Consider the following 25248-nt stretch of genomic DNA (forward strand, 5'->3'; position numbering starts at 1 on the left):
TTTTCTTCTTTGAGGCTTTGTATTTCTTTTTTAAGAGTTATTTTTCTGTTTGAGGTTTTGTATTTCCTTTTTTAGAGATCTGTTTTCTTCAGTGATTTTTTGTATCATTTTCTTTTCTAATTTTTCTTTGGATTCTCTTATCACTTGTTTCTTGATCATCTTTTGCAGTTCTCCCAGGAAGTCATTTTGGGCCTCACATTCTTTCATATTTGCCCTTGAGGGTTCATACATTTCTATTTTGGCATTGCTGTTCTCTTCTGAGTTTACATTTTGGTCTTCCCATTTGTCAAAATAGATTCCTAAGGTCATGCCTTTTATTTGTCTTTCTTTCATTTAGGGGAGTTTTTTCATGATCTTGCCTATATATGTTGAGGTTCAGTTCCACTTCTGGGGTTCCCACAGGTGCCATGTGCAGTAGAGCTATCTGGATTATAAACTCCTCAGCTGCCAGTTCCCCCTGGTGTTGCTAGTACCAAGGTTGTTCCTTTTGCTGAGGGTTTCCCCAGGTGTGCTTCACCAGGTAGATTCTTAAGCACCTCAATGTGTACTTACATCGGGCCACTTATCTAATTGTTGTTTCTACTGCTCTAATCTCTTACCCCACAGAGACAGGTCCTTCCTACTTCTCCTCCGTTTTCTTTGACTGAAACCCTGTTTCACTCTGTCTTTTGTTGGTTCTGCCTCTCCAAAATTTGTTTTGAGGCATTTTTTTCTCTTATGGTTCTTTTGAGGTGGGTTCAGGCAAACTCAAAATATTCCTTACTCTATTATGTTGGCTACCAGCAGTGACTTTCTTATCTTTTGGTAACAGCCTTAAATTAGGAAAGATGGAATTATAATCATGTTCTGGAGTAGGAGACTGGCAGAGTCCACTCTGGGAATTCATATGCCACTATCAAGTGTTTTGGCTGATAATTATCAATCATCCCTGATGTTGGTGCCTTCCAGTTTTGCAAAGAAATGAGAGTTTTCAGTCACTTCATTTAATATAAACATTCTGTCATTCATTAAAAGTGAATACACTTTTAATTTCTAATGTAATCCAATTGGCATTTTATTGTGTTGAGCTTTTTATGATTATAGAAAGAATGTATTTTCCACATTCTATGCCTCTTACCTATTTCTTCTTATCTCTGATTTCTTTACTTTTTATAGCGCTCTGTAGGTAATTTTCTGACTAGTGCTGAACTGGTCATTTGGTCTGGCTGCTTGGACTTCTTGGATGGTCTTAATTTGGGGACACCTTTCAAAAGCTGATGAAAGGGACTGAGGACTACAAACACTTTTGTTTTCAAGAGTCTTTTCTGCATATTTGTCTTTTGCATGTATTTTACTTGTATTTATCAATGTCTTGGTCTCCCTCCTTAAAATATAAGGCCTTCATGATAGCAACTGATTTGATTGACTTTTTATGCCTCCCTGCTACCACAGTACCAGGCATAGAGTAAGCGCTTAAAAAATGTTTTTGATTGTTTTTCTCTTAATGGGTATTATAGTGTTCAAGTTATTTTTTTCCACATGTAACAGCTAGATATATCTGAGATCATCTTCCTATCATTATTCTTATCAACAATCTCTGTCCAACTAAAAAAACTCTGAGGACATTGAAATGAACATTTTAAATATTTGGCTAGGGTCAATTATGAAAAATAAGAATAAACCTATAAAGAAATTTCAAATGACTATTCTTTGTGGTAGTAATTACAGAATATTTTAAATAATGTCAAATGTATTCTAATTCCCTAATTACAAATCAGTAGCAATGAACCTTAGGGAGAGTTTAATAATAATATCTATGGATGTGAAAAGGCTGAGCAGCTGGTCTTTTCCCTAGAGAACTGCAATGTGCTAAACATAGAACTTAACTAAATCTTACATAATTGTCATCACTGCCGTTTATTATAATAGCTTTTTAAGCATGAAGTAGATATAAATGTGAGATCACTAATGTGTTCCAATAAAAGTGGGCAGATTACTTTGTTTTAATTGCTTTATTTGATAGAGTTCATTTTGAGACCTGTAATCAAAAGTTTTCATCCAAGAATAAAAAGTATTCAACATTAACTCAGCCTCAAAAATAATTAGTTTTATGTTTCTCCTTCCATATTACTCTTACTTGAACTCAACTCTGTCTATCTGTCTCTCTTCCCACCAAATTGGAAAATTCTCCAACTAAATGCTGTAAAAGAAAGAACATTGGAATTGCATGGAGATCTCAATTTTAATTCCCCTTTTGCTACAAACTGCCACAAAAAATTGTAGCAAATTACATAATGTATTTAGAAATCAGAACTGTAGAATATGAATATTGTAGTTCAAAAATCCCATCCTGACCAGAAGGTTCCTAGCATTGTGTTGGATCCCTATAAAACCTGAGTAAACCTAGGCATTGAGGCTCACTGCAGTCTCTGTCTGTCTGTCTCTCCTCCCTTTTTTCTCTCTCTTCCTCTCTTGTTCTCTCCCTCCCCTTCCTCTCTCTCTCATTCTCTCCCTCCTTCCCTCCCCCACCCCTCTCTCTGCCCCATACCTTGTGAGGAATACTGGCTATACTCAGATACCCAGTCAGTATTCTCTCACCCTTTCCACCCCACCCACCTTGTGAGGACATTGTCTAGAGCCCAGGCAGTGACCCACACCCTATGTCTCCCCACGCCTCTGAATAAAGCCATGTGAACTCTGCCATCATCAAGTCTCCTGTCTGCTCATGAGAGTACGAGTCCCACCCAAGAATTTCACTCCACACACCAATCTTACAGCTGAGGAGGTTGGATGAGAAAATGCCCAAGATATCTTCCTCAGAAACTACTCTTAAGAAATGACCTCTAAACTAAGGTTTCTTTCAGCTCTATGATTCACAATTACTTTTCTGCTTTAAGACACAGAATCAAAAAGAGAACTCAAAGGCTAGCTATTCTGCACTTGTGATCATCCATCCAATAAACAGCTCAATAAAAATCTAAAAATATACTCTTGAATGCTCTTCTTTCTCTCAATCTTTCAGAATCCTTGGCTTCCTTTAAGACTAAACAACGTTCTACATGTGGCCTTTCCTCTAAAATTACCCTCCATCTGAGTCTAGTAAGTAGCTGCTTATTGATATGTGTTCTCCTCCATTCAAAATGTAAACTCCTTGACAGAGTTTCTAGCACTTAGCATAGTTTTCATTATTTTTCACAGTCCTATTGTCAGGGGTTAGTAACTGGTAGGGTCTGGAGAAAGAATTAAAGCGAAGAATAGTGCAAATCTGAGTGACTGGAAGAATGGTGGTGGAACTCCAGTCAGAAGTGGAGAAGTTAGGAGGAACAACTGAATCTGAGATGTGGGTCATGAGAGAGAGAATAGTTGGAGGGGTAGGTCTGAGAGTCATTTTCACAGAAATCATGGTTTGAAGTCATTGAGAGAGCATAGAGAGAGATGAGGAGAGGGTACAAGACAAAGCCCTTTGTACAAAATTGAGCATAGAGGACAGGTCAGGATGAGGAGGATAATACTACAAAGGAGACCAAGAAGCCTTAGATGGCAGGTAAGAAAATCATCAGAGCAGAGCCATGAAAACCAGGGAGGATAAAGTATCTGCAAGGAGAATGGGGCCAAGAGTCTCAAATGCCCCTGAGGGAACACGGATCATAAGGCCTAAGGGAAGGTAGCTATTACTGATGACTCTGATGAGGGCAGCTCTTGTCACCTGTGAAGACACAAGCCAGACCTCAGGAAGAGGGATGTGAGAAAGAAGGCGTAACCAGGAGAGAGAGCTCTTTCCCACTCGTTTGCTGTTGAAAGGAAGAGGGACAGCACTTTAGGAAACAGGAGAGTCAAACGAAGGGTTGGGGGGTTTTATTTGCTTTATTTTGTTTAATGGTTTATCTTCTACCTAGAGAAAATCTGGGCAGGTCTATAAGAATCAGGGAAAGACCTAGCAGATAAGGAAAAGCTAGAGATTAGAGAGAAAAAGAGGATCCTCAAAGATGAGATGCTGAAGAAGATAGAAGGGGATGAGGTAAAGAGCCAGTGACAAGGAAGACTTCCACTGACAATGGAGCAAACAGAGATGGAAACGGTCTCATGTTGGTTCAATGAGGTACACTTCCCTGAAGATGTCTCCAGTGCACAAGACCCAAACCTTCCCTTTCTGGTTCACCTTCTCCACTGCCAGAGAAGGGCAGGTCTGGGCAGGGGCTCTGGGTCACTCTGGAGATGGCTCAAGGGAGTGAAGCTGCCTGTGGCAGTGAGAGTCCAGAAAGGACTGGCCACTCCACTTCTAGTGGGCTCGGCCAGCAGGGCCAGGATTTCCTCCAGCAGCCTGTTGGTAAAATTGGAACAAATTGAAGAAGAGAAGAATCACGACTGGGATCTGGAAGCGGCTAAGGTCAAAAAGCCAAGGAGGCCAAAGAGTCAAGGAAATGGGCTTACTAAAGGGTTTAGATTTTGAAAGGACTTGGAAAGGCAAGCTGGGATGGGGTATATGGAAAAGCAAGCATGGGCCAAGTGCCTGGAGGCTGCAGAGAGAACAGAGAAGAGGCTAAGGAAAGGTGAAACACAGGGTGCTCGAAGCGCTGTTTGGTGAATTCAGACAGAAGAGCTCCAAGGCTATGAGCTGGCCCGTGTCACCGCTTGGGCTCTGACAAGGCCAACACTGACCATTCCTACATGGGGCTTGTGAGGGGAGGGTGCACCAAACAGTAAGGGAGGGGGTCTTAAACACCAGAAAGCCTTTGAGGATGCGATAGCTTTCTTCCTATGGGTCAGAATCAGATCAAAGTTAGCTCTTTTCTTGCCACTTCCTCTACCTTCTGAGACTGAAATATCATTGAATGTGCAGGCCTGCCCCCAGCTCCTAAAATCAGTGGACTGAAGACAAAGGGGACCCTCAGGAGACAAGCGTTGCAGGGGGCATTTAGCAACAAAGTATTCTAAATGAAAGATGTCCTTGCACACAGTCCAGATCAAGATGCAGCCTGCCCATCATAGGTTACTGAGAGGCTGGGTCTCCCCTCTCTGTCCCTCCACCCCCCAGGAACAGATCTAAAGAGGAGACCCAACATGCAAGGGCAATGAGAAGTCCCAGAACTGTATGGCTGATGGCTGGACAACTAGAACATGTGTCAGGACAGGCGTGGGAAGCAGGGGCAATGGGAGACAACAGATGGGACTTTCTCACTAGGAAGAAGTGGTATGACTAGAGCCTGCCTTTTAGGCTAATCAGAAGGGATTCTCAGAGCCTGGGTACAAGGGGCTTAAAACCCAGGAGAGAAAGGGGAAGACGGGCTCTTTCCCCACTAATTCCTTCACTTCTAGTTTAGAATCCAGTGGAATGAAAGATTTTCAAACCAACATGTTTATTCTTCCTTGCCAAAAAGGTACATGACAAAACCAAAAATTTCCTCACACTTGGGAAGATACAATCCATCTCAGGGCAGTGAGGGGGTAGCATGTATAGAGCTCTGGGTCTGGAATCAGGAAGACCTGAGTTCAGATCTAACACTGGACACTAACTAACTGTATGACCCTGAGCAAACCATTAAACCTGCCTACCTCAGTTTTCTCTACTGTCAGGATTAAATGACAATATTAAGAGGGTGCTTAGCACTGTGCCTCACATAGAGTAGGTACTTAATAAATGCTTGTTTCCTTCCTTCCATCTTCTCAGAGGAACAGCAATGTAAAAATGTCAAGCCCTACAAGAAGTAGCAACTAGAGCTGGAGGATTCGCCATCAAATATGCCCTCATTTCTCTTCAAGAGACAATGAGTTAAAAATTAAAACTAAAAAGTTTTGAGAAAATAAGTAAGAAAATATTTCTATAGAACTTATGCAGGGTAGCTAAGTTTCATGCCAAATGAAGCAGCACATTCTGTCGAAGGATTACCTGAATTCCCTACATAAAAGCCTATTTTAAGGTATGCAAATTTGATATATTATAAAAGTCAATATGCAAAGGTTTTAAAACTCTTTTTACTAATGCATGTAATAAAATATACTGATTATGCACATTCATTTAATTGGATACAATTAAGGTAATGAGATTGAAATACCGAATATTTTAAAAATAAAAGAAGTTGCATATGAATTTAATGTTCATGAAATTTTTAATGCCATTATTAAATAAGAGGCGGTGTGATACAGTAAAGAGGGATTTGGCTTTAGAGCCAGGGTGACATGGGTTCAAGAGACCAGTTGGAAACAGAGCAATACAATTCATTCAGGAAGTGTTACCATAAATAAAAGTAGATCAGCCAAGATGGCCATCTAAACAGGAAGCAGGTCACCCAATTCCTAAATACTTAGTTCAACAAAACCCTGACGTTCACACCAGACCAAATAATAAACAAGAAATCCAATTTGAACTTGAGAGTGTGTTCTTCCACCTGTGAACTGCACAAAAACTGGGCCTGGCTTACCCCCAGCACCTCAGTAAACCCAGGGTCAGTAGCAGATAGCCTTCTAGAGTGACCAGAGTCCACCAAAGCCACAAGTAACCTTCAAGCTTCCATGTCCAGAGGCAACAAGAGCAGAGGATACCCTAGGGCAGCATTGGTGAAGACACAGCAGGGGTACAGAGCTGGCAAAAAGGGAGTTGATTCTTTCCCCTCTTCCCAGTGCCCCAGGCCATTTTTTGCAAGCCCACCCCCTCTGTCCACCAGCACAAAGCAAGCACTTTCTCCCTCAACTCTCTCCAGGGGCTCAAAGACAGCCTGAATTTGCCTTCTGGGCACTCAAATTTGGAAAAAGTTTCACAACAAGGCCCTACTGAGATCAGAAAGTCCAGGAACTGGCAACAGGCAACAACCAACAAGGTGCTGAACAGACCAGAATGGTGCCACAATGGTCAGATAGGACAGCACAAGCCCAAGGACACTGAAGTCCCTAATACTCTGGTCCAAGAGATCAGAGGGGGCCCTGAAGAACCAGTATTCTGAACCTCAAAGACCAGGAAGGGGGGATAATTCCCAGAAGGATGATGTTGGAGTAAGAATGTAGGAAATTCAAAGTAAGACCAAGCTAGGCCAAGGACTCTAACAAAAAATATTAGGGGGAAGGGAAAGCCCAGCCCTGACACAAAGCTCAATTTAGAAAAGCTATGGAGATTAATAAATCAGAGTAAATCCCACCTAAATATCAAAAATTATTGCAAATCTAACCCCATAAGAACTATAGGCAAACACCACAAGGACTATGTGAATACCTAAAAGACATTAAACAACAGATAAAAAATAAAAACTAGAGGAAATATCTAGAAGGAGAATAAGCAAAACATTATATGTTATAATGTATATAAATACAAATATACACATACATACTAAAATAACTCCTTTCAGGGACTTCCAAGTAAGCGTGGTGGCAGTGTAGACCCAGAACTCTTCGTCTCTTCACCACCTACCGATATAGACTACCTCAAAAGGCCAAAAAAACCAAATTCATATGAACAAAGGGACTCTACAGTAGGGTACAGCATTAAAGATACATGGGATTTGGGCATTTCCATATTGTAGGGGGGTGAAATAGCTTCCACCAAAATACAACCTGATCAACCCTCCCCCACTCCACCTATGGAGCCAGAGTCAGAACCAGTGCGCTAGAATCAGTGAGTGAGCCAGGGGCACCTCTAGAGCAAGCAAGACCACAAAAGAACTACCCCTGAGAGAAGCTAGACCTGAGACCCCAGCAGGCTAAAGAGTGCAGACCTTGGGTGCCCTCACAGAGAGAGCACAGAGAAGGGCAGTAAACAGTAGAAGTTGAAGAGACTTGAGAGGTGGCCTCAGGAAAAAACAGTACTCCTTAGCTCCATACACAGAGAGCCTGCCCTCCTCACTCAGACTTCTGACTAAATAGGGAAGGAAAAACCACTATAGTGATGGCAAACAATGCCCAGGAAAAACAACTTACCAACAACACCAAGAAAAAAAAGAAGGCATTGACCCTGGGTGATTTTTATGAAGGAAAAATCCAGACTACGGAGGAAATAGCAGAAGAGGACATACAAATAAATGTACCAAAACCTTCCCCCCAAAATGGAAAATGGTCACAAGCTACTGAAGAATTTAAATTGGAGCTTATAAAAAGATGGAAGGATTTTGGCAAGAAAAGTGGAAAATGCTTTTAAAAGAAAATAACAGTTTAAAGGACAGGGACTCTCAAATGGAGAAATAGCTAGGAGCCACGAAAAGGAGGATAGACCAAATTGAAAAGGAAAATCAAAAGATTCTAGAGGAAAACCAGACCTTAAAGACCAGAATTAGGCAATTGGAAGCCAATGATCTTGCAAAACAGCAAGAGTTAATAAAGCAAGGGGACAGCTGGGTGGTTCAGTGGATTGAGAGTCAGACCTAGAGACGGGAGATCCTGGGTTCAAATCTGACCTCAGACACTTCCCAGCTGTGTGAACCTAGGCAAGTCACTTAACCCCCATTGCCTAGCCCTTACCACTCTACTGCCTTGGAACCAATACACAGTATTGACTCCAAGATGGAAGGTAAGGGTTTAAAAAAAAAAAAGAATTAATAAAGCAAAGTTAAAAGACTGACAAAATAGAAGAAAACATAAAATATCTCACTGAAAAGATGATAGATCAAGAAAAACAGTCTCGAAGAGACAATTTAAGAATCATTGGTCTACCTGAAAACCCAGAAATAAACAGAAATCTTGACATCATACTACAAAAAATAATCCAAGAAAACAGCCCTGATAAGGGGGCAAAATAGACACTGAAAGAGTTGATAGAACATCCTCTACACTAAATCCTCAAAAGACAACCCCCAGGAATGTAATTCCCAAATTCAAGAGCTTCCAAGATAAGGAGAAAATTTTACAAGAAGCCAAAAAGAGACAATTCAGATATCAAGGAGCACAAATCAGGATTACAGATGATCTGGCAGCTTCCACACTGAAGGACAGCAAGGCTTGGGATATGATATTCAGAAAGGGAAGAGAATTGGGTCTTTAACCAAGGATCATTTAACCATCAAAATTGACTATATATTTTCAGGGGAAAGTATGGGCATCCAACAAAATAGGAGATTTCCAAGTATTTGTAAAGAAAAGATCAGAACTAAGTGGAAAGTTTGATATCCAAACACAAAAATCAAGAGAAAACATGAAAATGTAAATAAGAAAGAGAGGGAGGGGAAAGGGGAAAAATGATTTTTTAATTTAAATTTTCTTCTTTAGGGGCTTCAATAAGATCAAATTGTTTATATTAATATATGGAAAAATGTTATTTGTAACTCTCAAAAATTATATTCACTATTATAGGAATTAGAAGAATTCACGGGTAGAGACTGGGGTAATAAGTGGTATAAGATGATATAAAAAAAAGAAAAAAATTGGGGGGACTAGAAGATGGCACCAAGAGAAACTTGAAAGAATAAGATAAAAAGGATAATCTATATCACACAAGGAAGCACATGGGAAGGAGAGGGGGGAAATACTATTATAAGAAGGAGAGGAAGAGAGTGCTAATAAGAAATATTTAAACCTTACTATCAGTGAAATCAATTCTAAGAGGGAAGAGCATCCAAATCCATTGGGGTATCGAATTCTATCTTACTCTAAAAGGAAACCAAGAAAGGAAAAACCAAGAGAGAGAAAGGGGGTGGGAGGGAACTTAATAGATTGTAAAAAATAGATTGTAAAAAAAAAATAAGAAGGGAACAAAAAAAGGGAGGGGGCCAAAAGGGAAGCATAATAAGGGTGTTGATTAAGGGTACTGATTAAAAGAAAACCACTAGCTTAAAAGGATATGGAAAAAGAAGATAGGGCACAACTAGGAGAAGATATCAAAATATTGGGCAATACACAAGTGGCAATCATAATTCTGAACACAAATGGGATGAACTCACCCATAAAACGAAAGCAAATAGCAGTGTGGATTAGAAAACAAAATCTGAACATGTGTTATCTACAAGAAACACAAAAGGTTAGAATTAAAGGTTGGAACAAAATCTCTTTGGCCTCAACTGAGAAAAAGAAGGCAGGAGTTGCAATCATGATATCTGACAAAGCCAAAATAAAAATAGATCTGATTAAAAGAGATAGGGAAGGTAATTACATCCCAATAAAAGGCAATATAGACAATGAGGAAATATCAGTAATCAACATATATGCACCAAATTTTATAGCATCCAAATTTTTAAAGGAGAAACAAGTGGAGTTGAAGGAGTAAAACTATACTAGTGGGAGACCTGAACTTTCCTCTATCAAATCTAGATAAATCAAACCAAAAAAATAAATAAGAGGCAAGAAATGTAAATGAAATCTTAGAAAAGTTAGAGTTAATAGATATATGGAGAAAAATAAATAGGGGGGAAAAAGGAATACACCTTCTTTTCAGAAGCACCTGGCACATTCACAAAGATTGACCAAGTACTATGGCATAAAAACATGGCAAACAAGTGCAAAAAAGCAGGAATAATAAATACAACCTTTCCAGATCATAATGCAATAAAAATAATAATTAGCAAAGGTACATGGAGAGCCAAAGCAAAGTTTAATTGGAAAATAAATATTATGACTCTCCAAAATCAGTTAAAGAATAAATCATAGAAACAATAATTTCATTGAAGAAAATGACAATAATGAGACATCCTTTCAAAATCTATGGGAAGCAGCAAAAGCAATACTCAAGAGGGAATTTATATCCTTGAGTTCATATACTAACAAAAGCATGCAAAAAAAACCTCATATGCAAATCAAAAAATTTGCAAGTGAACAAATAAAAATCCCCAGATGAAAACTAAATTAAGAGATCCTAAAAATTAAAGGAGAAATAAATAAAATTAAAAGTGAAAGCACTATTGAAATAATAAATAAGACTAGAAGCTGTTATTTTGAAAAAACAAATAAAATAGACAAAGTAATGGTCAATCTAATTTAAAAAACTAAAGAAGAAAACTAAATTAACAGTAGCCAAGATGAAAAGGAAGACCTCATCTCTAATGAAGAGGGAATTAAGGCAATCATTAAAAATATTTTGTCCAATACTATGGAACAAATATGGCAACACAGGGGATATAGATGAATATTTACAAAAATATAAGTTGCCTAGATTAAAAGAAGAATTAGAATTCTTAAATAATCCCATATCAGAAAAAGAAATTGAACAAGTCATCAAAGAACTTCCTAAGAAAAAATCCCCAGGTCCAGATGGATCCACAAGTGAATTCTATCAAATATTCTAAGAACAACCAATCCCAATACCATCCAAACTATTTGACATAATAAGCAAAGGAGAAGTTCTACTAAATTCCTTTTATGACACAAACATGGAACTGATTCCAAAGCCAGGCAGGTCAAAAATAGAGGAAGAAAACTACAGACCAATCTCCTTAATGAACATAGAGGCAAAAATCTTAAATAGAATACTAGCAAGAATGCAAGGATGGTTCAATATTAGGAAAACCATCCACATAATTGACCACATTGACAAGCAAACCAACAAAAATCACATGATTATCTCAATAGATGCAGAAAAAGCCTTTGAGAAAATATAACACCCATTTCTATTGTAAATAATAGAAAGTATAGAAATAGAAGGGCTTTTCCTAAAAATAATAAACAGTATGTATCTAAAACCATCTGCAAACATCATCTGCAATGGGGATAAACTAGATGCATTCCCAATAAGTTCAGGAGTGAAACAAGGATGCCCATTATCTCCTCTATTATTTAACATTGTACTAGAAACACTAAGAGTAGCAATTAGAGAAGTAAAAGAAAGAAGGTATTAAAATTGGCAATGAGGAGACCAAGCTATCATTCTTTGCAGATGATATGATGGTCTATGTAAAGAATCCTGGAGAATCAACTAAAAAGCTAGTGGAAATAATCAACAACTTTAGCAAAGTTACAGGATACAAAATAAACCCACATAAGTCATCAGCATTTCTATATATTTCCAACACAGCTCAGCAGCAAGAATTAGAAAGAGAAATTCCATTTAAAATCACCCTAGACAAAATAAAATACTTAGGAATCTATCTCCCGAGACAAACACAGGAACTATATGAACACAACTACAAAACACTCTCCACACAATTAAAACTAGATCTAAACAATTGGAAAAACATTAATTGCTCATGAGTAGGACAAGCTAACATAATAAAAATGACAATCCTACCCAAACTTATTTACTTATTTAGTGCCATACCTACTGGACTACCAAGAAACTTTTCTACTGAATTAGGAAAAAAAATATATAACAAATTTCATTTTGAAGAACAAAAGATCAAGGATAATGACAAAAGATCAAGGAAATAATGACAAAAATGTGAAGGAAGGTGGCCTAGCAGTCCCAGATTTCAAACTCTACCCTAAAGCAGTGGTCACCAAAACAATATGGTACTGGCTAAGAGACAGAAAGGGGGATCAGTGGAATAGACTTGGAGTAAGTGACTTCAGCAAGATAGTCTATGATAAACCCAAAGAGCCCAGCTTCTGGGACAAGAACTCACTATTTGACAAAAACTACTGGGAAAATTGGAAGACAAAATGGAAAAGATTGGGTATGGATCAATATCTCACACCCTACACCAAAATAAATTCAGAATGGATGACTTGAATATAAATAAGGAAACTATAAGTAAATTAGGTAATTGGATAAATGGCAAACAGTGACAAAGGGCAATCCAAAGGTAAACTGGCCAAGGTGAGGTTCATTAAATGAGGAAAAGATAATTGTTTCTATAATCTGTTTTAGGCAAAGCAGGTCGAGAGATTGAAGAAGAGGAAAGAGAAGTCTTCAACCAAAGGCTGGAGGAAGGCACCGGAAGAAAAACCAGGTCAGAAGAGTCCATAGACCAGGAGAAGGGTAAGAACCAGAGAGGTGAGGGCCAGGAGAGCTGGTCAGAGGTGTGAGAGGCTGGCTGAAAGCTTTGAATGGGAAAGCTTTGAGTTTGGAGTGTGAGCACTGGAGTGTTCAATAGAGAGTCTGAGTAACTGCTTTAAGTTGATTAAAAGAGAGAAAGTTTCTTCATGAATTGAGATACAATGGCTTGAGGTTTAAATGGTTACAAAGTTTTGCAAAAAAAAAAAAAAGCTCATAGAAGCTTAAGAATTTAAGTTCTGGATTTCTTCTCAAATTTTCTGTGGGCTTTTGCTTGTATTGTATGTCTAATGGACTCCTTAGGCGGAGACTTCACTAATAATCAAATGCTGGTGATTTAAATGTTTGCAAATAATGTCTGTAAGTTGTGTTAATGAATTCCTCCCAAAAAGTTGAAGAGGGGAGACCAGAGCTGGTGATCCAGCAGGAGGCAAAAGGAGTTCCAGAAATTCCTAACTTTAAGGTCTAATTTTTCTTCCCAAAGTTTTGATCTTGTTAATGGGTGAAATATCGTGTATCAAGCGCAGTTAATATTAGTAACAAGGTGTATTTTATTCTAGGTACTAACTTGGTTATTTGAGGGCTCTAATTTCACTTTTTTTTCCCAAGCTGTTAATTGTTTTCCAATAGCAAGGTGTGTGTGAGTTCTGGAGTAAAGAAAGTTCATTTTAGGATGGTCAACTACAGACCTAACTGGTCATTGAATTGGTGTAAATGACAAGAAATATTAGGGGAAAAGTATTGCTTTAAAGGGTAAGGAAACCCCGAACATTTTAAACTGATCCAACAAATTTCCTCTCTAGGAGAGGCTTTAGCCTTAGGCCAAAGTGGCTTGAGGCAAGGATAAGAGAAAGGGAAACTTGGAGCCAAAAGTAAATTAGAGCCCCCCCCCAAAAAAAAAGAAGAAGAAGAAGGAATGAAAGAAAAGAAAGGAATTATAGAGGTATTCAGAGTTAAAGGTAATTTAAGCTTTCTTAGTAATCCTAAATTTGTGTTTGGAAAAACATGTTACTGGTTTTAGATTCTGAAAAAGTAAAAGGATCATAAACTATAAACTGATTTTTGAATTCTTAAGGTAAATTTCCAGAGTGCAACCATTACAATAGATTTTTGTTTTAAAAGACCAGTGATTACTGATAACTAATTTTACTTTTAAAGTGGAGAGAACTAATGGTTTTGTGATCATTATTTCTGATGATCATTGGCACATGATAGCTAATAAAGAAGGGAATTTCTCACCTGGGAAATTCTAAAATTTTTTAGGAATGCCCTGTATTTTGCCACCCCAGTTCTGGAGTGTGGGGGAAGTGATTAAAACCTATTAAAGTTTTACCTCAAGATGTTTCTTAGGAGTCCAAAAGCCTGGACAAGATTTTCCTGCAGCCTAGAATGTGAAGGATTCTTGAAGAAGACATCTCTACAAGAAATCTGAAGGAGCCCCTAGATATTGGATCCGGATAAGTATTGTTTCTCATCATTTTCATTGACTAGAAATGTTTCTTAAGCAGACATAAAACTGACCATTTTATTTCCCCTGAGAATTCTATTTACCCTGAGCAAAGTCCCTTTAAGTAGAGAACCTAGAAAGGACAGAGCTATTCCCCAAACTTAGTTGAAATAGGAAAAGTTTAAAATGGGAACATTTTTACCTGACTAAGGTTTGAAAGTAACAACTGTTCATTGGAGAATTTGCAGCAAAGATTCCAGAGTGCTAGTTTGTCTCAAAGTAGTATCAGAAGAGGTTAGGAAGAAATGATGGAGCCTAGAAATGATTGTTAGTAATACTAGATAGATTTATTTTAAATCTGGAGCATGGTTAGAGACAATTGCCATCTAATAGTGAATTGTATGGGAAGATAATTGGAAAAAAAAAAGCTATGGAGGAAACTGGTTATTGATACAGTCACAAGGGTGAATGGAAAGGCAGAGTTAATGCCAAGTTCTACAGGTGACTGCTGATCATGGCCAATTCTCCTTCATTTTAAGTTACTTCCCACTTTTCTTCTGTTAATAGCAAATTTTCTGTATGATGAAAGGAGCCTCAGGAAGGCAAGGCATAGAATATGGGAAATTGTGGAGGCAGATATAAATTATTAGCCATTATGAATAAGTAAGCAAATTCAAAGAGGTCCCTTTTCTTAAAAGAAGAGTTTAGGTCATAAGGAAAACCTGGCAAAATATCAGTGCCAAAAGGGGGGAGGCCTTGCACATAAATAGTAGATTCTAAGCAGCAGTTTTAATAAACAAGGTTCTGATAGAACACTGAATTGCTCCCTAGTACCAGTAAAGTTTATACATTTTGAAGCCTCATGGCAGGAAACCTGGAGATAAGAAGAGAACCTTTGTGACTAGGAAAGCTAATCTATTCACCTATAGATTTAGGCAGAAGTTCAATGGTAAATGAGTCCTTATTGCCAATGAATAAATACTCAGGAAAATGAACTGTGTACCCAAAACTAATTTAAGGCTACAACTCGGTCACATCAGGAAAATTATTTTATCAAATTTTTATCTGCAGACTTTACATTAGCTGACTCAGTTGCAACGATATTTTTTTCATACTCAATAATAGGAGTAAAAAGCCTAAGCTATGTACGCATGGTTATGGTTATTAAGTAGTTAAAGGTGAAGGAAAATAATTTCAAAATCCCTAGAATCTCAACCTCCCTAAAGGGGGGTGTGTGAGTTGAGTGTATAAGGTTTTAAAATTAAGGAAAATTAGAAGCATTTTTAATAGTGAGAATTTTTCTGCTTTTATATTTCCACAGTTTGTAGGATTTTTATATTTTGGTAAAGTAAGGCAATCTTTCTGATTAAGCATGTAAATTATGCGATTTTATAATTTGTGGAAAAGATATTACTAAAATTAATAAGATGGAATTGCAGATTTAAGGTTAGCAGCGTGGATAATCCTTGTAGTGAGTAAGCACATAGGGAGTTAATCAAGTCCTGTTAAAGAATGTGTTTATAGATTTCTCTTAAGTTTTCTCTTGCAGCAGCAAGGAAGCTATCTGATACCAAAGGAGAAGCCTGACAGAGGACAGAAGTCTGCGAGAGAGGAGGCTGAAGGCATCATCAGGACCCATCAGAAGTGAAAGACTTCAGACTTTGGGAATTGGGGTAGTGTTTTGATTGTTAGTCAGTTTTTGGCCAAAGGCAGACTGCCTGCCTTTCTGGATCAATTGTCAATGTGCTGGTGGCATTGGGGAATGCCCCCAAATGCCAATTCCCCAAACCTGTGTCACTAGACTTTCCCACCAGTAGGGGATGAAGTCCAATCCCATATAGCATTACTCAATTGTCCATATGTTTGGTCAGCAACGTTTGGTCTTGACCAAAAGGGGGGTGTGTCAACATGGAGATCTAGAGATCCCCAGTTTATTTAGTTTGAGTGTAGAAACCCCAGGTTTTGACCTTGTCACAGGAGAGGTTTCCTCCTGAGGGAAGATCCCTCTTCACCAGACAGTGAACTTCCTGGTAGTTTGGGTGGGAACAGCTAATCCCACCCAATATTAAGCATCCCTTTTGTCCCAATGGTTTCTCCCCCTAGGCTAAGGTCCATGACCAAGGTGACCCAGCCCTGGGCTGAGTCTTTCCCTTTTGTGTCCATTGTAGGGCCCAAGCCCCTCACTATTATTCCTGTCTGGAACTCTTCATTTTCCTTTCTTACCAATTTAAAGTCAATCAACTGTCCCTCTCCAAGCCCCCAGGTCATCTAGAGTGGTATATAGGTTCCCCAAGTTCTTTTGTTCCTTGGAGTCCATCCTGAGCCCCTAGCACTCCCAGGGGATGGTGACCAGGGTGTCTTGACTCTGTGCAGTCTTGGAAAGCAGCTCTGTTGTCCTATTAGTAGTGCTAACCCCTTTTCCCTTGATTAAAGAGTGATTTTGACTATTTAATAGTTCTGTGTTTTTTCTAGTTGACAATGTAATGGACTTCTCTAGAAGTAGCAATGCAATGACACGGAACAATTCGGAGGGATTTATGAGAAAGAACAGTACCCACATCCAAAGGAAGAACTGTGGGAGCAGAAACAGAGAAGGAAAACAACTGCTTGATCAAATGGGTCTATGGGGATGTGATTGGGGATGTAGACTCTAAATGATCACCCTAATGCAAACATCAGCAATATGGAAATAGATTTTGATCAAAGACATGTAAAACCCAGTAGAATTGCGCATTGGCTACAGGAGGGGGTGGAGGATGGGGAGGGAAAGAATATGACTTGTAACCAAGGAAAAATATTCTGAATTGACTAAAAGGGAAAATTTTTTTAAATATAAATAAATTAATTAAATTAAATAATGTCTATCAGAAAACTGGCCTAGAAAACAGGTTAAGTAAAGATAATTTATGAATCATTAGATTCTGAATATATCATGATTTTTTTTTAAACCCTTACCTTCCCTCTTGGAGTCAGTACTGTGTATTGGCTCCAAGGCAGAAGAGTGGTAAGGGCTAGGCAATGGGGGTCAAGTGACTTGCCCAGGGTCACACAGCTGGGAAGTGTCTGAGGCCAGATTTGAACCTAAGACCTCCCATCTCTAGGTCTGGCTCTCAATCCACTGAGCTACCCAGCTGCCCCCCATCATGATTTTTTTAAAAAAAGGTCTGGGCAGTCCATATCACAAAATCAAAAATGTATACTGCCTAGATCTATTAGAATCTGAGTATAAAGTATAAAGATAGCAAAATCTATTGATGACCTTCTAAAAGGAGCAATAATAGTAGTTACCATTATTATAGCTCTTAAAGGTTTGCAAAGAACTTTTACACATAGTATCTCCTTTTTACACCCAATAGCCCTGAGAATTGGGTGTTTTTATTATCCCATTTTATAGATGAGGTAGAAAGGAGTTAAGGGATTTTCACAAGTCACACAGCCAGTCTGTGTCTGCTAGGTACTGGAAAAAGCTGACCATCTCAAAGAATGTAAAATATTGGGTTGATTTGGGTGAGAATTTTCAAGAAGGACAAAATAAGGAATACATGAATGTAGAAGGGAGGGAAAAGGGGGTATGCATACTTCTAACTGGGGTTGTGAGAATATATCAACCTGAAAAAAGTGGGAATGAGCATTAGCTAAATCCTGTTCTTATCTGAGCTAAAACAGTGAAGAGCTTGATGTAGAAATATATCAAACTCCACAGGGAAACAAGGATGCATGGGGTGAAGTTTTTAAGAGGGAGGGTTTTAAGAGTAACAGGAAGAATTGACTATAGCTAAACAAAATTCTTGATCTTTAAACAGGGAAGAAAAGAACTAGAATCTGAGAGGGGACCTTAGATTGCCTCTCAGATAATTGAGGAAGGGCTGAAAAAAATCTCATAAGTGTAACTGCATTATAAGAAATGACAAAAGACAATTCAAGTCAAGAATCTGGCAGTATGAAATAATGCAGAGTAGGATGAGAATGATTTATACAAAGCCCACTCTGAAAGACTTCAGAATTCTGATCAAAGCACTGACCATCCATATCTCCAGAAGACCTATGATGTTACTCCCTGACAGAGAGTTGATGAACACAAAATATGAAGACATTCATTTCTGCCTATGCTGATTGTATTGATTTGTTTTCTCTGACTATGTTTAATTGTTGTATAAGAGCTTATTTTCAGTTTGGAAACAGTAGGATTTTATATATTCATATATACATATATTTAAAGCAAGTAGAGTAAAATGGAGATTCATGATCCCATTCAGATCTCTGCTTTTGTGTTCTGCTGTATGCAGAAATGTTCTTTCTCTTGGTGTTTTAAGTTCAAAATTTTTTTAAATTAAGGTAAATCTTTGAGAAAGTAATTTCCAAATCTATACCCTAAGGAGTGAGAGTCTAATAGTAGAAGTCTACTGACATATAAGTACATCTTTATGAAATAAAATGCCTCTGATTTCCTGACAATGGGAAATTTAAGAAGCAAAAGATCTTTCCAAGCTTGTTAGATAAATGTATTATTTAAAACTACCTTGAGCTATACTTTAAAAAACATGGTAAAACCGTGTATGTATTTGAAGAAAAACCTTTTATTTAAAAAATTATAAGACTCAGGTTGGGAAGCCAGAAATGAAATGAATCAACACTATTCTATTTTCCACCCTGTAAAAACCAAAGTAATAATAGTTTCTGTCAAGAATTCAAAAAATTTTGAAAGATTGTGGATCTATTAGAGATATCATATTCTTGTAGAACTGATATATTTGGTTATAAAACCTGTCCCTACTTCAGGATCAGGGCAGAAGATGTCAACAACAACAACAACAAAAAAGAGATATTGAGTACTTAATAACTTGAGAGCATGGATTTAAGAGGCACAAAGAACCTAAGAGGTCATCTAGATCAGCTGTGTCAAACTCGGTGCTCCCTAGTATAAGATATAATAGTGAAACATTTTTAAAAATTACATAAAAATCCAATACAACATCAATGTTAGTCTGAAGTTTAACTAAATCACTTCTACTTGAGTTTGACACCTTCTATCCAGACTAAGGTGAAGCATTTTGCCCAAGGTCATACAAAGGAAATAAAAGGGACAAAGCTGGCTTGACCAGCCCAGAGGCTCTGATGATTCTAAAGTCAGGATTCTTTCCATTCCACTGTGCCTTATCTCAAGCTTTACTCTGTTGAGTAATCAGAAAAAAACCCTTATGTTAAGCCCCAAATTCTGGTTATGCTTGCTGATGACAATGATGACATTCTTTTATATATATATATATAGTAGTAGTCTCTCTGTAACCGAGGATGATGATTGTCTTTGTGTGCTTTCATCTGTGATGTATATTCACCTTTATATGTAATTTTTTTAGCGAGATAAAATGGATCAGTCTTTTTAAGGCAATAATGTAGCACTGGCCTCAAGAAGTAATTCTAGGCTTATAATAAGGAGATGAGAAAGCTTCATTATTAATAATAATAATTTGAGGGACTTTTAAAAATACATTTTTATAGAGACCTTTTATATTGAAATAACCTATGTCTCATCCTATATCTTTCCAATTCTCCCCTCCAAAAATTCATACTTTCCCCAAAGAATTTTAAAGAAAAAATGGAAGAGGAAAAAAAATTGAATCAACAAGACTGATCAATATATATTCATCAGGGAAAAAATCAGATAATAGATTCAGTGTTCCATACCCATGAAGTTTCCCTGCCCACCTCCATTCCTCCAAAAAGTGACAGGAAATGTGCTTTCACATTAAATATGTGTCAAGGAAGCTCATCCCCTCCCCTTCCTGAGTAACTTTACCCTTCTATCAAACATTCCTGAAATACCACAGTTGCTCCAGGGTTGTGTCCGTGTACTTTCTGTATGTCAATAAAAGTTAAGGTTTGGAGCAGAATCTGGGGGAGATGAACAAGAAGACAAGGGGAGAGCAACGATGAGAAGACCATGAGGGAACCATGAGAAGAGAGAGTGCCGGAGTTCAGGGGGAATGAGGAAGAGACTGGCAGGCTAGGCACCACGCAGTCAGGTTACTTAGGAATGATTGTCTACCCTTCCTAATAAACTTTATAAAATATATATCTCTGGGTAGTGGAAATATTATTAATTTTTAATTATTAAAATCTTTCCATGCTTCTCTCCATGCATTGTATCTGTCATTTCTTTTAGCACAGTAATATTCTGCTCTATTCATGTTTTTTTTTTAATTTTACTTTCCCCCAATTTTTAACTTTAAAAAAAATTTCGAGTTCAAATTCTCTCCCTTCCTCTTTTCCCTCCCCACTCCTTGAGACATTAAGCAATCCACTATGGATTTTACATTTGACAATTTGTGTTTTTAACATCTGTTAAGCCATTCACCTAACTGGTCTATGTCTACTCTGGTTCCAGAGTGGCATGTCTAGTATTCTGGTGACTATTATTGCTTAACCAATAACTAAAGACTCAGTACAGCAAGATGCATCTGCATTCATGAGAAATCACTGTGGAGAGAGGGCCAATTCTCTTCATCACCACCAGTACCCACCAATGACCAATGCACCAATAGGCTAAAGGGCACAGGAGCACCATATCACCTGGGGAGAGGGTGCCAGCCATCTCTACCAGCTGCCAACCAGCTGCCACCAAAGGCAGGCATGCCAGCCCAGCCAAGCCAGCAGGGTTCCTGAGGGAGGGGCAGGACGTGGCATGGGCCAGCAAGGCAAATCACCACCAGTATAATCCCTCCATCTCTCCTCAGATTCTGAGGGAGCCAGCCCAGGACGTGGAGCCAAGGGGCTGTGGGAGGAACCAGGTCTCCAGTCCTGTGCCTTGGGCTATCATCTTGGGAAGCCACCTTTGGAGAGATATAACCTGGACCTGTTACTACAGGGGCTGCAGCCACATGACTAAAAATCAAGACAGGAAAATTCTTGTCACCAAAGACCTTAGTCCTGTCAAATGTCTCAACATCAGAAACTGATGATCTCATTAGCGAATGGTACAGAAAATGCATGACCATCTGCTCTGCCCCTGCCCCCTACGAACAAGAGGAACTCTTCCCTTGACTTGTACCCACACCCTTCCCTAAGCTGACCCCCATTAGAAGATGAGCTCCTTGAGAACAAGGACAGTCCTGCTTTGCTCTCTCTCCAGTGCTTGGACCAGGGCTCTGCATATCCTGAGGACCTAATAAGTGCTTCATCTATTTATTGTCTCATTCCTGAGTGTAATGATGGTCATTCAATGACATTCCACAGGTGTGGATTTTTAAATATCTGGAAGAGGGCTGAGAAGGTCACTTTGATGGAAAAATGGGGGGGGGGGGGAGAAAGAGAGAGGGGGGGAGGGAGAGAGATTGTTGTTTAATCCAAAGACTCAAATCACGAGTCTCTCTCAGTGAACAGAGCCTTTCTTCTTCCTCTAAGGCTCTCTTTCCCCTCATAGCCTGGCTGCCATAGACATCTGCATTTTCTGAATGTAGTTATCTCATTTATTTATGTTTTGTATTCCAAAACTGCTGACAGTCTAGATGTGTAATATATACAAAAATCTGAAAAATGCAGATGCCTAAGGAATAATAGGCAGATTGAGCTTAAATGCTTCGAGGAAGATTACTGGAGTTTGTATGAAAAATGAGATTTGTCCAAAGTGAAAAGAACCCCTTCTAAGCGTGTCTTTTTGCTGTGATCTATTCCTCAAAGTACTTCAGGGAAATGCCAGTGATTCACTCCAAGTAGTCTGTACAACTTGTCTGACATGCTTCTTTTGCAGTCCGGTCTGCCAAGTTCTCAGATTAAACTTTGATGTGGCAGCTCATCCCCAAAGTGAGAGAGCAGGTAGTGCCCATAGCTCTCAAGACACCAGACACCACAGGGAATTCAGCTGGCATTGCTGACCTTTCTGTGTCAGTGTTATTAAAAACCAAGCACAGTCTTCTGCCCTTCAAATACACCTGCGAGAGCAGGTGGTCTGTACTGAAAGCCCATGGATTTTGTTCAGTAACAAAGCTAAGCAAGAGTGGCTCTAAAGTGTCCCATTACTTTCATATACCTTTTTTCCCCACAAAACAAAATATATTATTATTATTTGAGATTCTGAACATCCATCCATACTACAAAATATTCTGGACCTACTAGTAGAAATACAACTTGTCTTATTCTAAAAACACAAAAGCAAAATAATGCTAGAATTAGATTTCAGGCAGGAAGACTTTCATGGGCCAAGCACTGACAAGAGCAGGAACATTTGCTACAAACTGTCTCAATACGCAACCATTTTGTCTCAGTTTTTTTTTTCCTGGCACAAGGAGAACCAAATAGGATAACTGATTACATCCTATCAGGACTGCTGAAAAGAACAAGTGGAGGTCTGTCTGACCGGTAATGGATTTATTTGACTAGATTGTCTCCAAGGTCCCTCTAACTCTAAAATGCTTCCGTTTTATGACCTTGCATTTTTCTCATTAACACTTTTAATGATTAAAAAATCAAACTATTACCTTCTGCTTGCCAGGTGAGAAGCAGTATGGGCTGGAAGATAAAGAGTTGGCCTCAGAGTCAGGAAGTTTGGGGTTCAAATCTCACTTTGAAACATTTTGGCTATGTGGATCTGGGCAAGTCATTGAATTTCCCAGGGCCCAGACAATCCATTAAAGCAAAAAGGGCAGAGAAGATTCTGACATGAAAGGAGCTCCACACTGGGTCCTATCAGAGAATTGGTCAATCAATAAAGAAAACTTGGCAGCTATTCACTTTCCCTTGCATTGAAACTAAAGTACCATGATGACCATTAGGGAGCTGGAAAACAAACACTCTTGACACTTCCCTTTGGGCGTCTCTGTTCCACCCTTGGGGGTCCTGCCATCCCAAAACAGGTTAAAGCCCTATACCTGTTAGAAGGTTTGGGAGAATATAGGGCAAAATTGTCTGACAAGACTCTCTTCTTCAGTCTTATAAGCCAAGAGGCTAAGGAGCCTTTACGAGGCACTGAGCCAATACAAGAACCTAAGCCACTGTGATGGTTCATTGCCTTAAGACTTATCTATCAGAAAAGTTCTTAATGATAGAATAGCTAGCATAGTTTTTTCAAAAATTATTAAGTACAATTTTGATTAAAAAGTCCTGCCTATTCAGAAACTTCAATTAGGTCAGATTTTCTTTTTTTGTATTCTAAAGAAGAAAAAGGCCAACAATTAAGACAGTAAGTTGATTTCTGAGATTTATTTAAAAACATTAATTCCCTGTTAGGTCTTGGACTCAATACACAGAAGCATAGTGTCATGGAAAGAGTGCTAAACTTGGAGTATGACCTGGGTTCAAATATTACCCACAACACCCATTAATTATATGATTATAGGCAGGTCACTTTAATCTTCTAAACCTCCATCTACTCATCTGTAATATGATAACACTTGTGAAAACTGCTTATACAGTAAGAAGGCTGAGAAAGCATGATTTTTTGCAAACCTCGATGGACATGCAAATAGCAGTATGTCAAATAGTACATAATCATAAATGTTGAGTAATGACCCAAAGAGGCTCTAAAAGAGTCTTAGTCAAAAATTATTGTCCATATAATCATCTATTTTATAAAATCTTCAATAAGGATGAAACTAAATAGGCTAATCCTAAATTAAACAGTGCTAGCATTATGTATACCTAAGATTTTACTGCTTTTGGCTCTGGTTTTAAAGACCAGAAACTTTTAAAGCTGATTAAAATTAGAGATTAGATTATATAATATATTCTTTAACATTCAACTTAATAAAGGTGGGCAATAATGACCAAAATTGAAATCAATTATATAGTATAATATGTTATTTAAAATCTTTCACTAGTCATACCAGTGCTTAATTATAAATATAAATTTCCCCCATTTCTCTATTTCTCTACTGAATGGGAAATATCACTTCTAATAGTTTTCAAGAATATAACCTTCAGTTAAAAAAAAAAAACCAACTGAGTAAGAAAAACTATCATTCAAGCAAAGAAAAGAGCAATCTATTTATAAATCATGGAAACTAAAAACATTAAGAAAAACTTTCTCATGTTATCCATTAACTGTAGTGATTTATCATTTATATTCGTTATTTTAATTTACTATAAGAGGATCCCAGTCAAGTTGCCATTCTGCCTAAGCTTGAACACTGTGGGATCAGTCTGTGCCTAAGCACAGTCAAAGCCAAGACTATATAGATAGTTATTCTTGATAGATCTCAAGTGAAACTCCAGGAAAATTTTTATTTTCTGCCCTTTTGATTGGACAAATACTCCTTTATTAGAAAGATATCTTAATCTCTTTATTTTTTGCTCCAATTCTAGTAATAACAATTCCAAAGAATGTAAATATAATAAACTTTAAAAGAGAAAAACACAAAGTCTATTTTGTTAGACTAGTATTATTCTAATTTCATTCTCTTTGATCAGTGACAATATTTCTAAACATAAAAATTATATTAAAATGTAGATTTTCAATGTTTTAAATATATGTATATATATCCATATACTCAAATAACAGCAAATAACTATTTAATACAAATCATTTTTTATTATCTACAGTTTAATGGGCATCTAAATTTTTCTGAATGTTTCTTAAAACTCTATGTTGTTTACTATTACAATCGTAATTCTTTCTTTCTTTTTAAAGAGATAGTATCCTTTTTGTCCCTGGGGAAATACCAGAATATAGTGGGCAGCTGAGAAATATGATTAAATTAACTTAATTACTTCATGTCAACTTAATAAGTCACTGTTCTTAATGCAAAAACTGCCACTTGCAATTAATGGCTGTTGGTCCAGCTTCAGTTGATCAATTGTCTACTACACATGAAACATTCAGGGGAATGAGGTCTATCTTACAGCAATTCAGTAGAGAAGTCTTGTCCCAGGGGCACGTAAATCTGAAGTACAAGAAACCGCTGGATCAGGCCAACTAGAATAAGAGGGGAAAAGAAACCGACAAGGTCATGGAGGACCAGGACAGCTGAACATGCACATACACAAACACAAC

At 38.0% G+C, this 25248-nt stretch overlaps 1 protein-coding gene across 11 annotated transcripts in view; it reads right to left on the reverse strand.

Moving 5' to 3' along the window:
* The window catches only part of CFAP20DC (CFAP20 domain containing), a 291242-nt gene that overhangs the window by 204874 nt on the left and 61120 nt on the right, over window positions 1-25248 (reverse strand). For 9 of the 11 annotated variants that reach the window (XM_007499981.3, XM_056804296.1, XM_007499982.3 and 6 more), the window contains exon 4: window positions 25098-25170. The exons of 1 other annotated variant lie outside the window; for it this stretch is intronic. In XM_007499981.3, coding sequence (XP_007500043.2) covers window positions 25098-25170 — 73 coding nt within the window. Of the gene's footprint in view, window positions 1-25097; window positions 25171-25248 lie in introns of those variants that run through there. One more of the 11 variants, XM_007499986.3, reaches the window with a different exon arrangement.

The sequence above is a fragment of the Monodelphis domestica genome, chromosome 7, assembly GCF_027887165.1.
Source record: "Monodelphis domestica isolate mMonDom1 chromosome 7, mMonDom1.pri, whole genome shotgun sequence".
In the NCBI taxonomy this organism is placed as follows: domain Eukaryota; kingdom Metazoa; phylum Chordata; class Mammalia; order Didelphimorphia; family Didelphidae; genus Monodelphis; species Monodelphis domestica.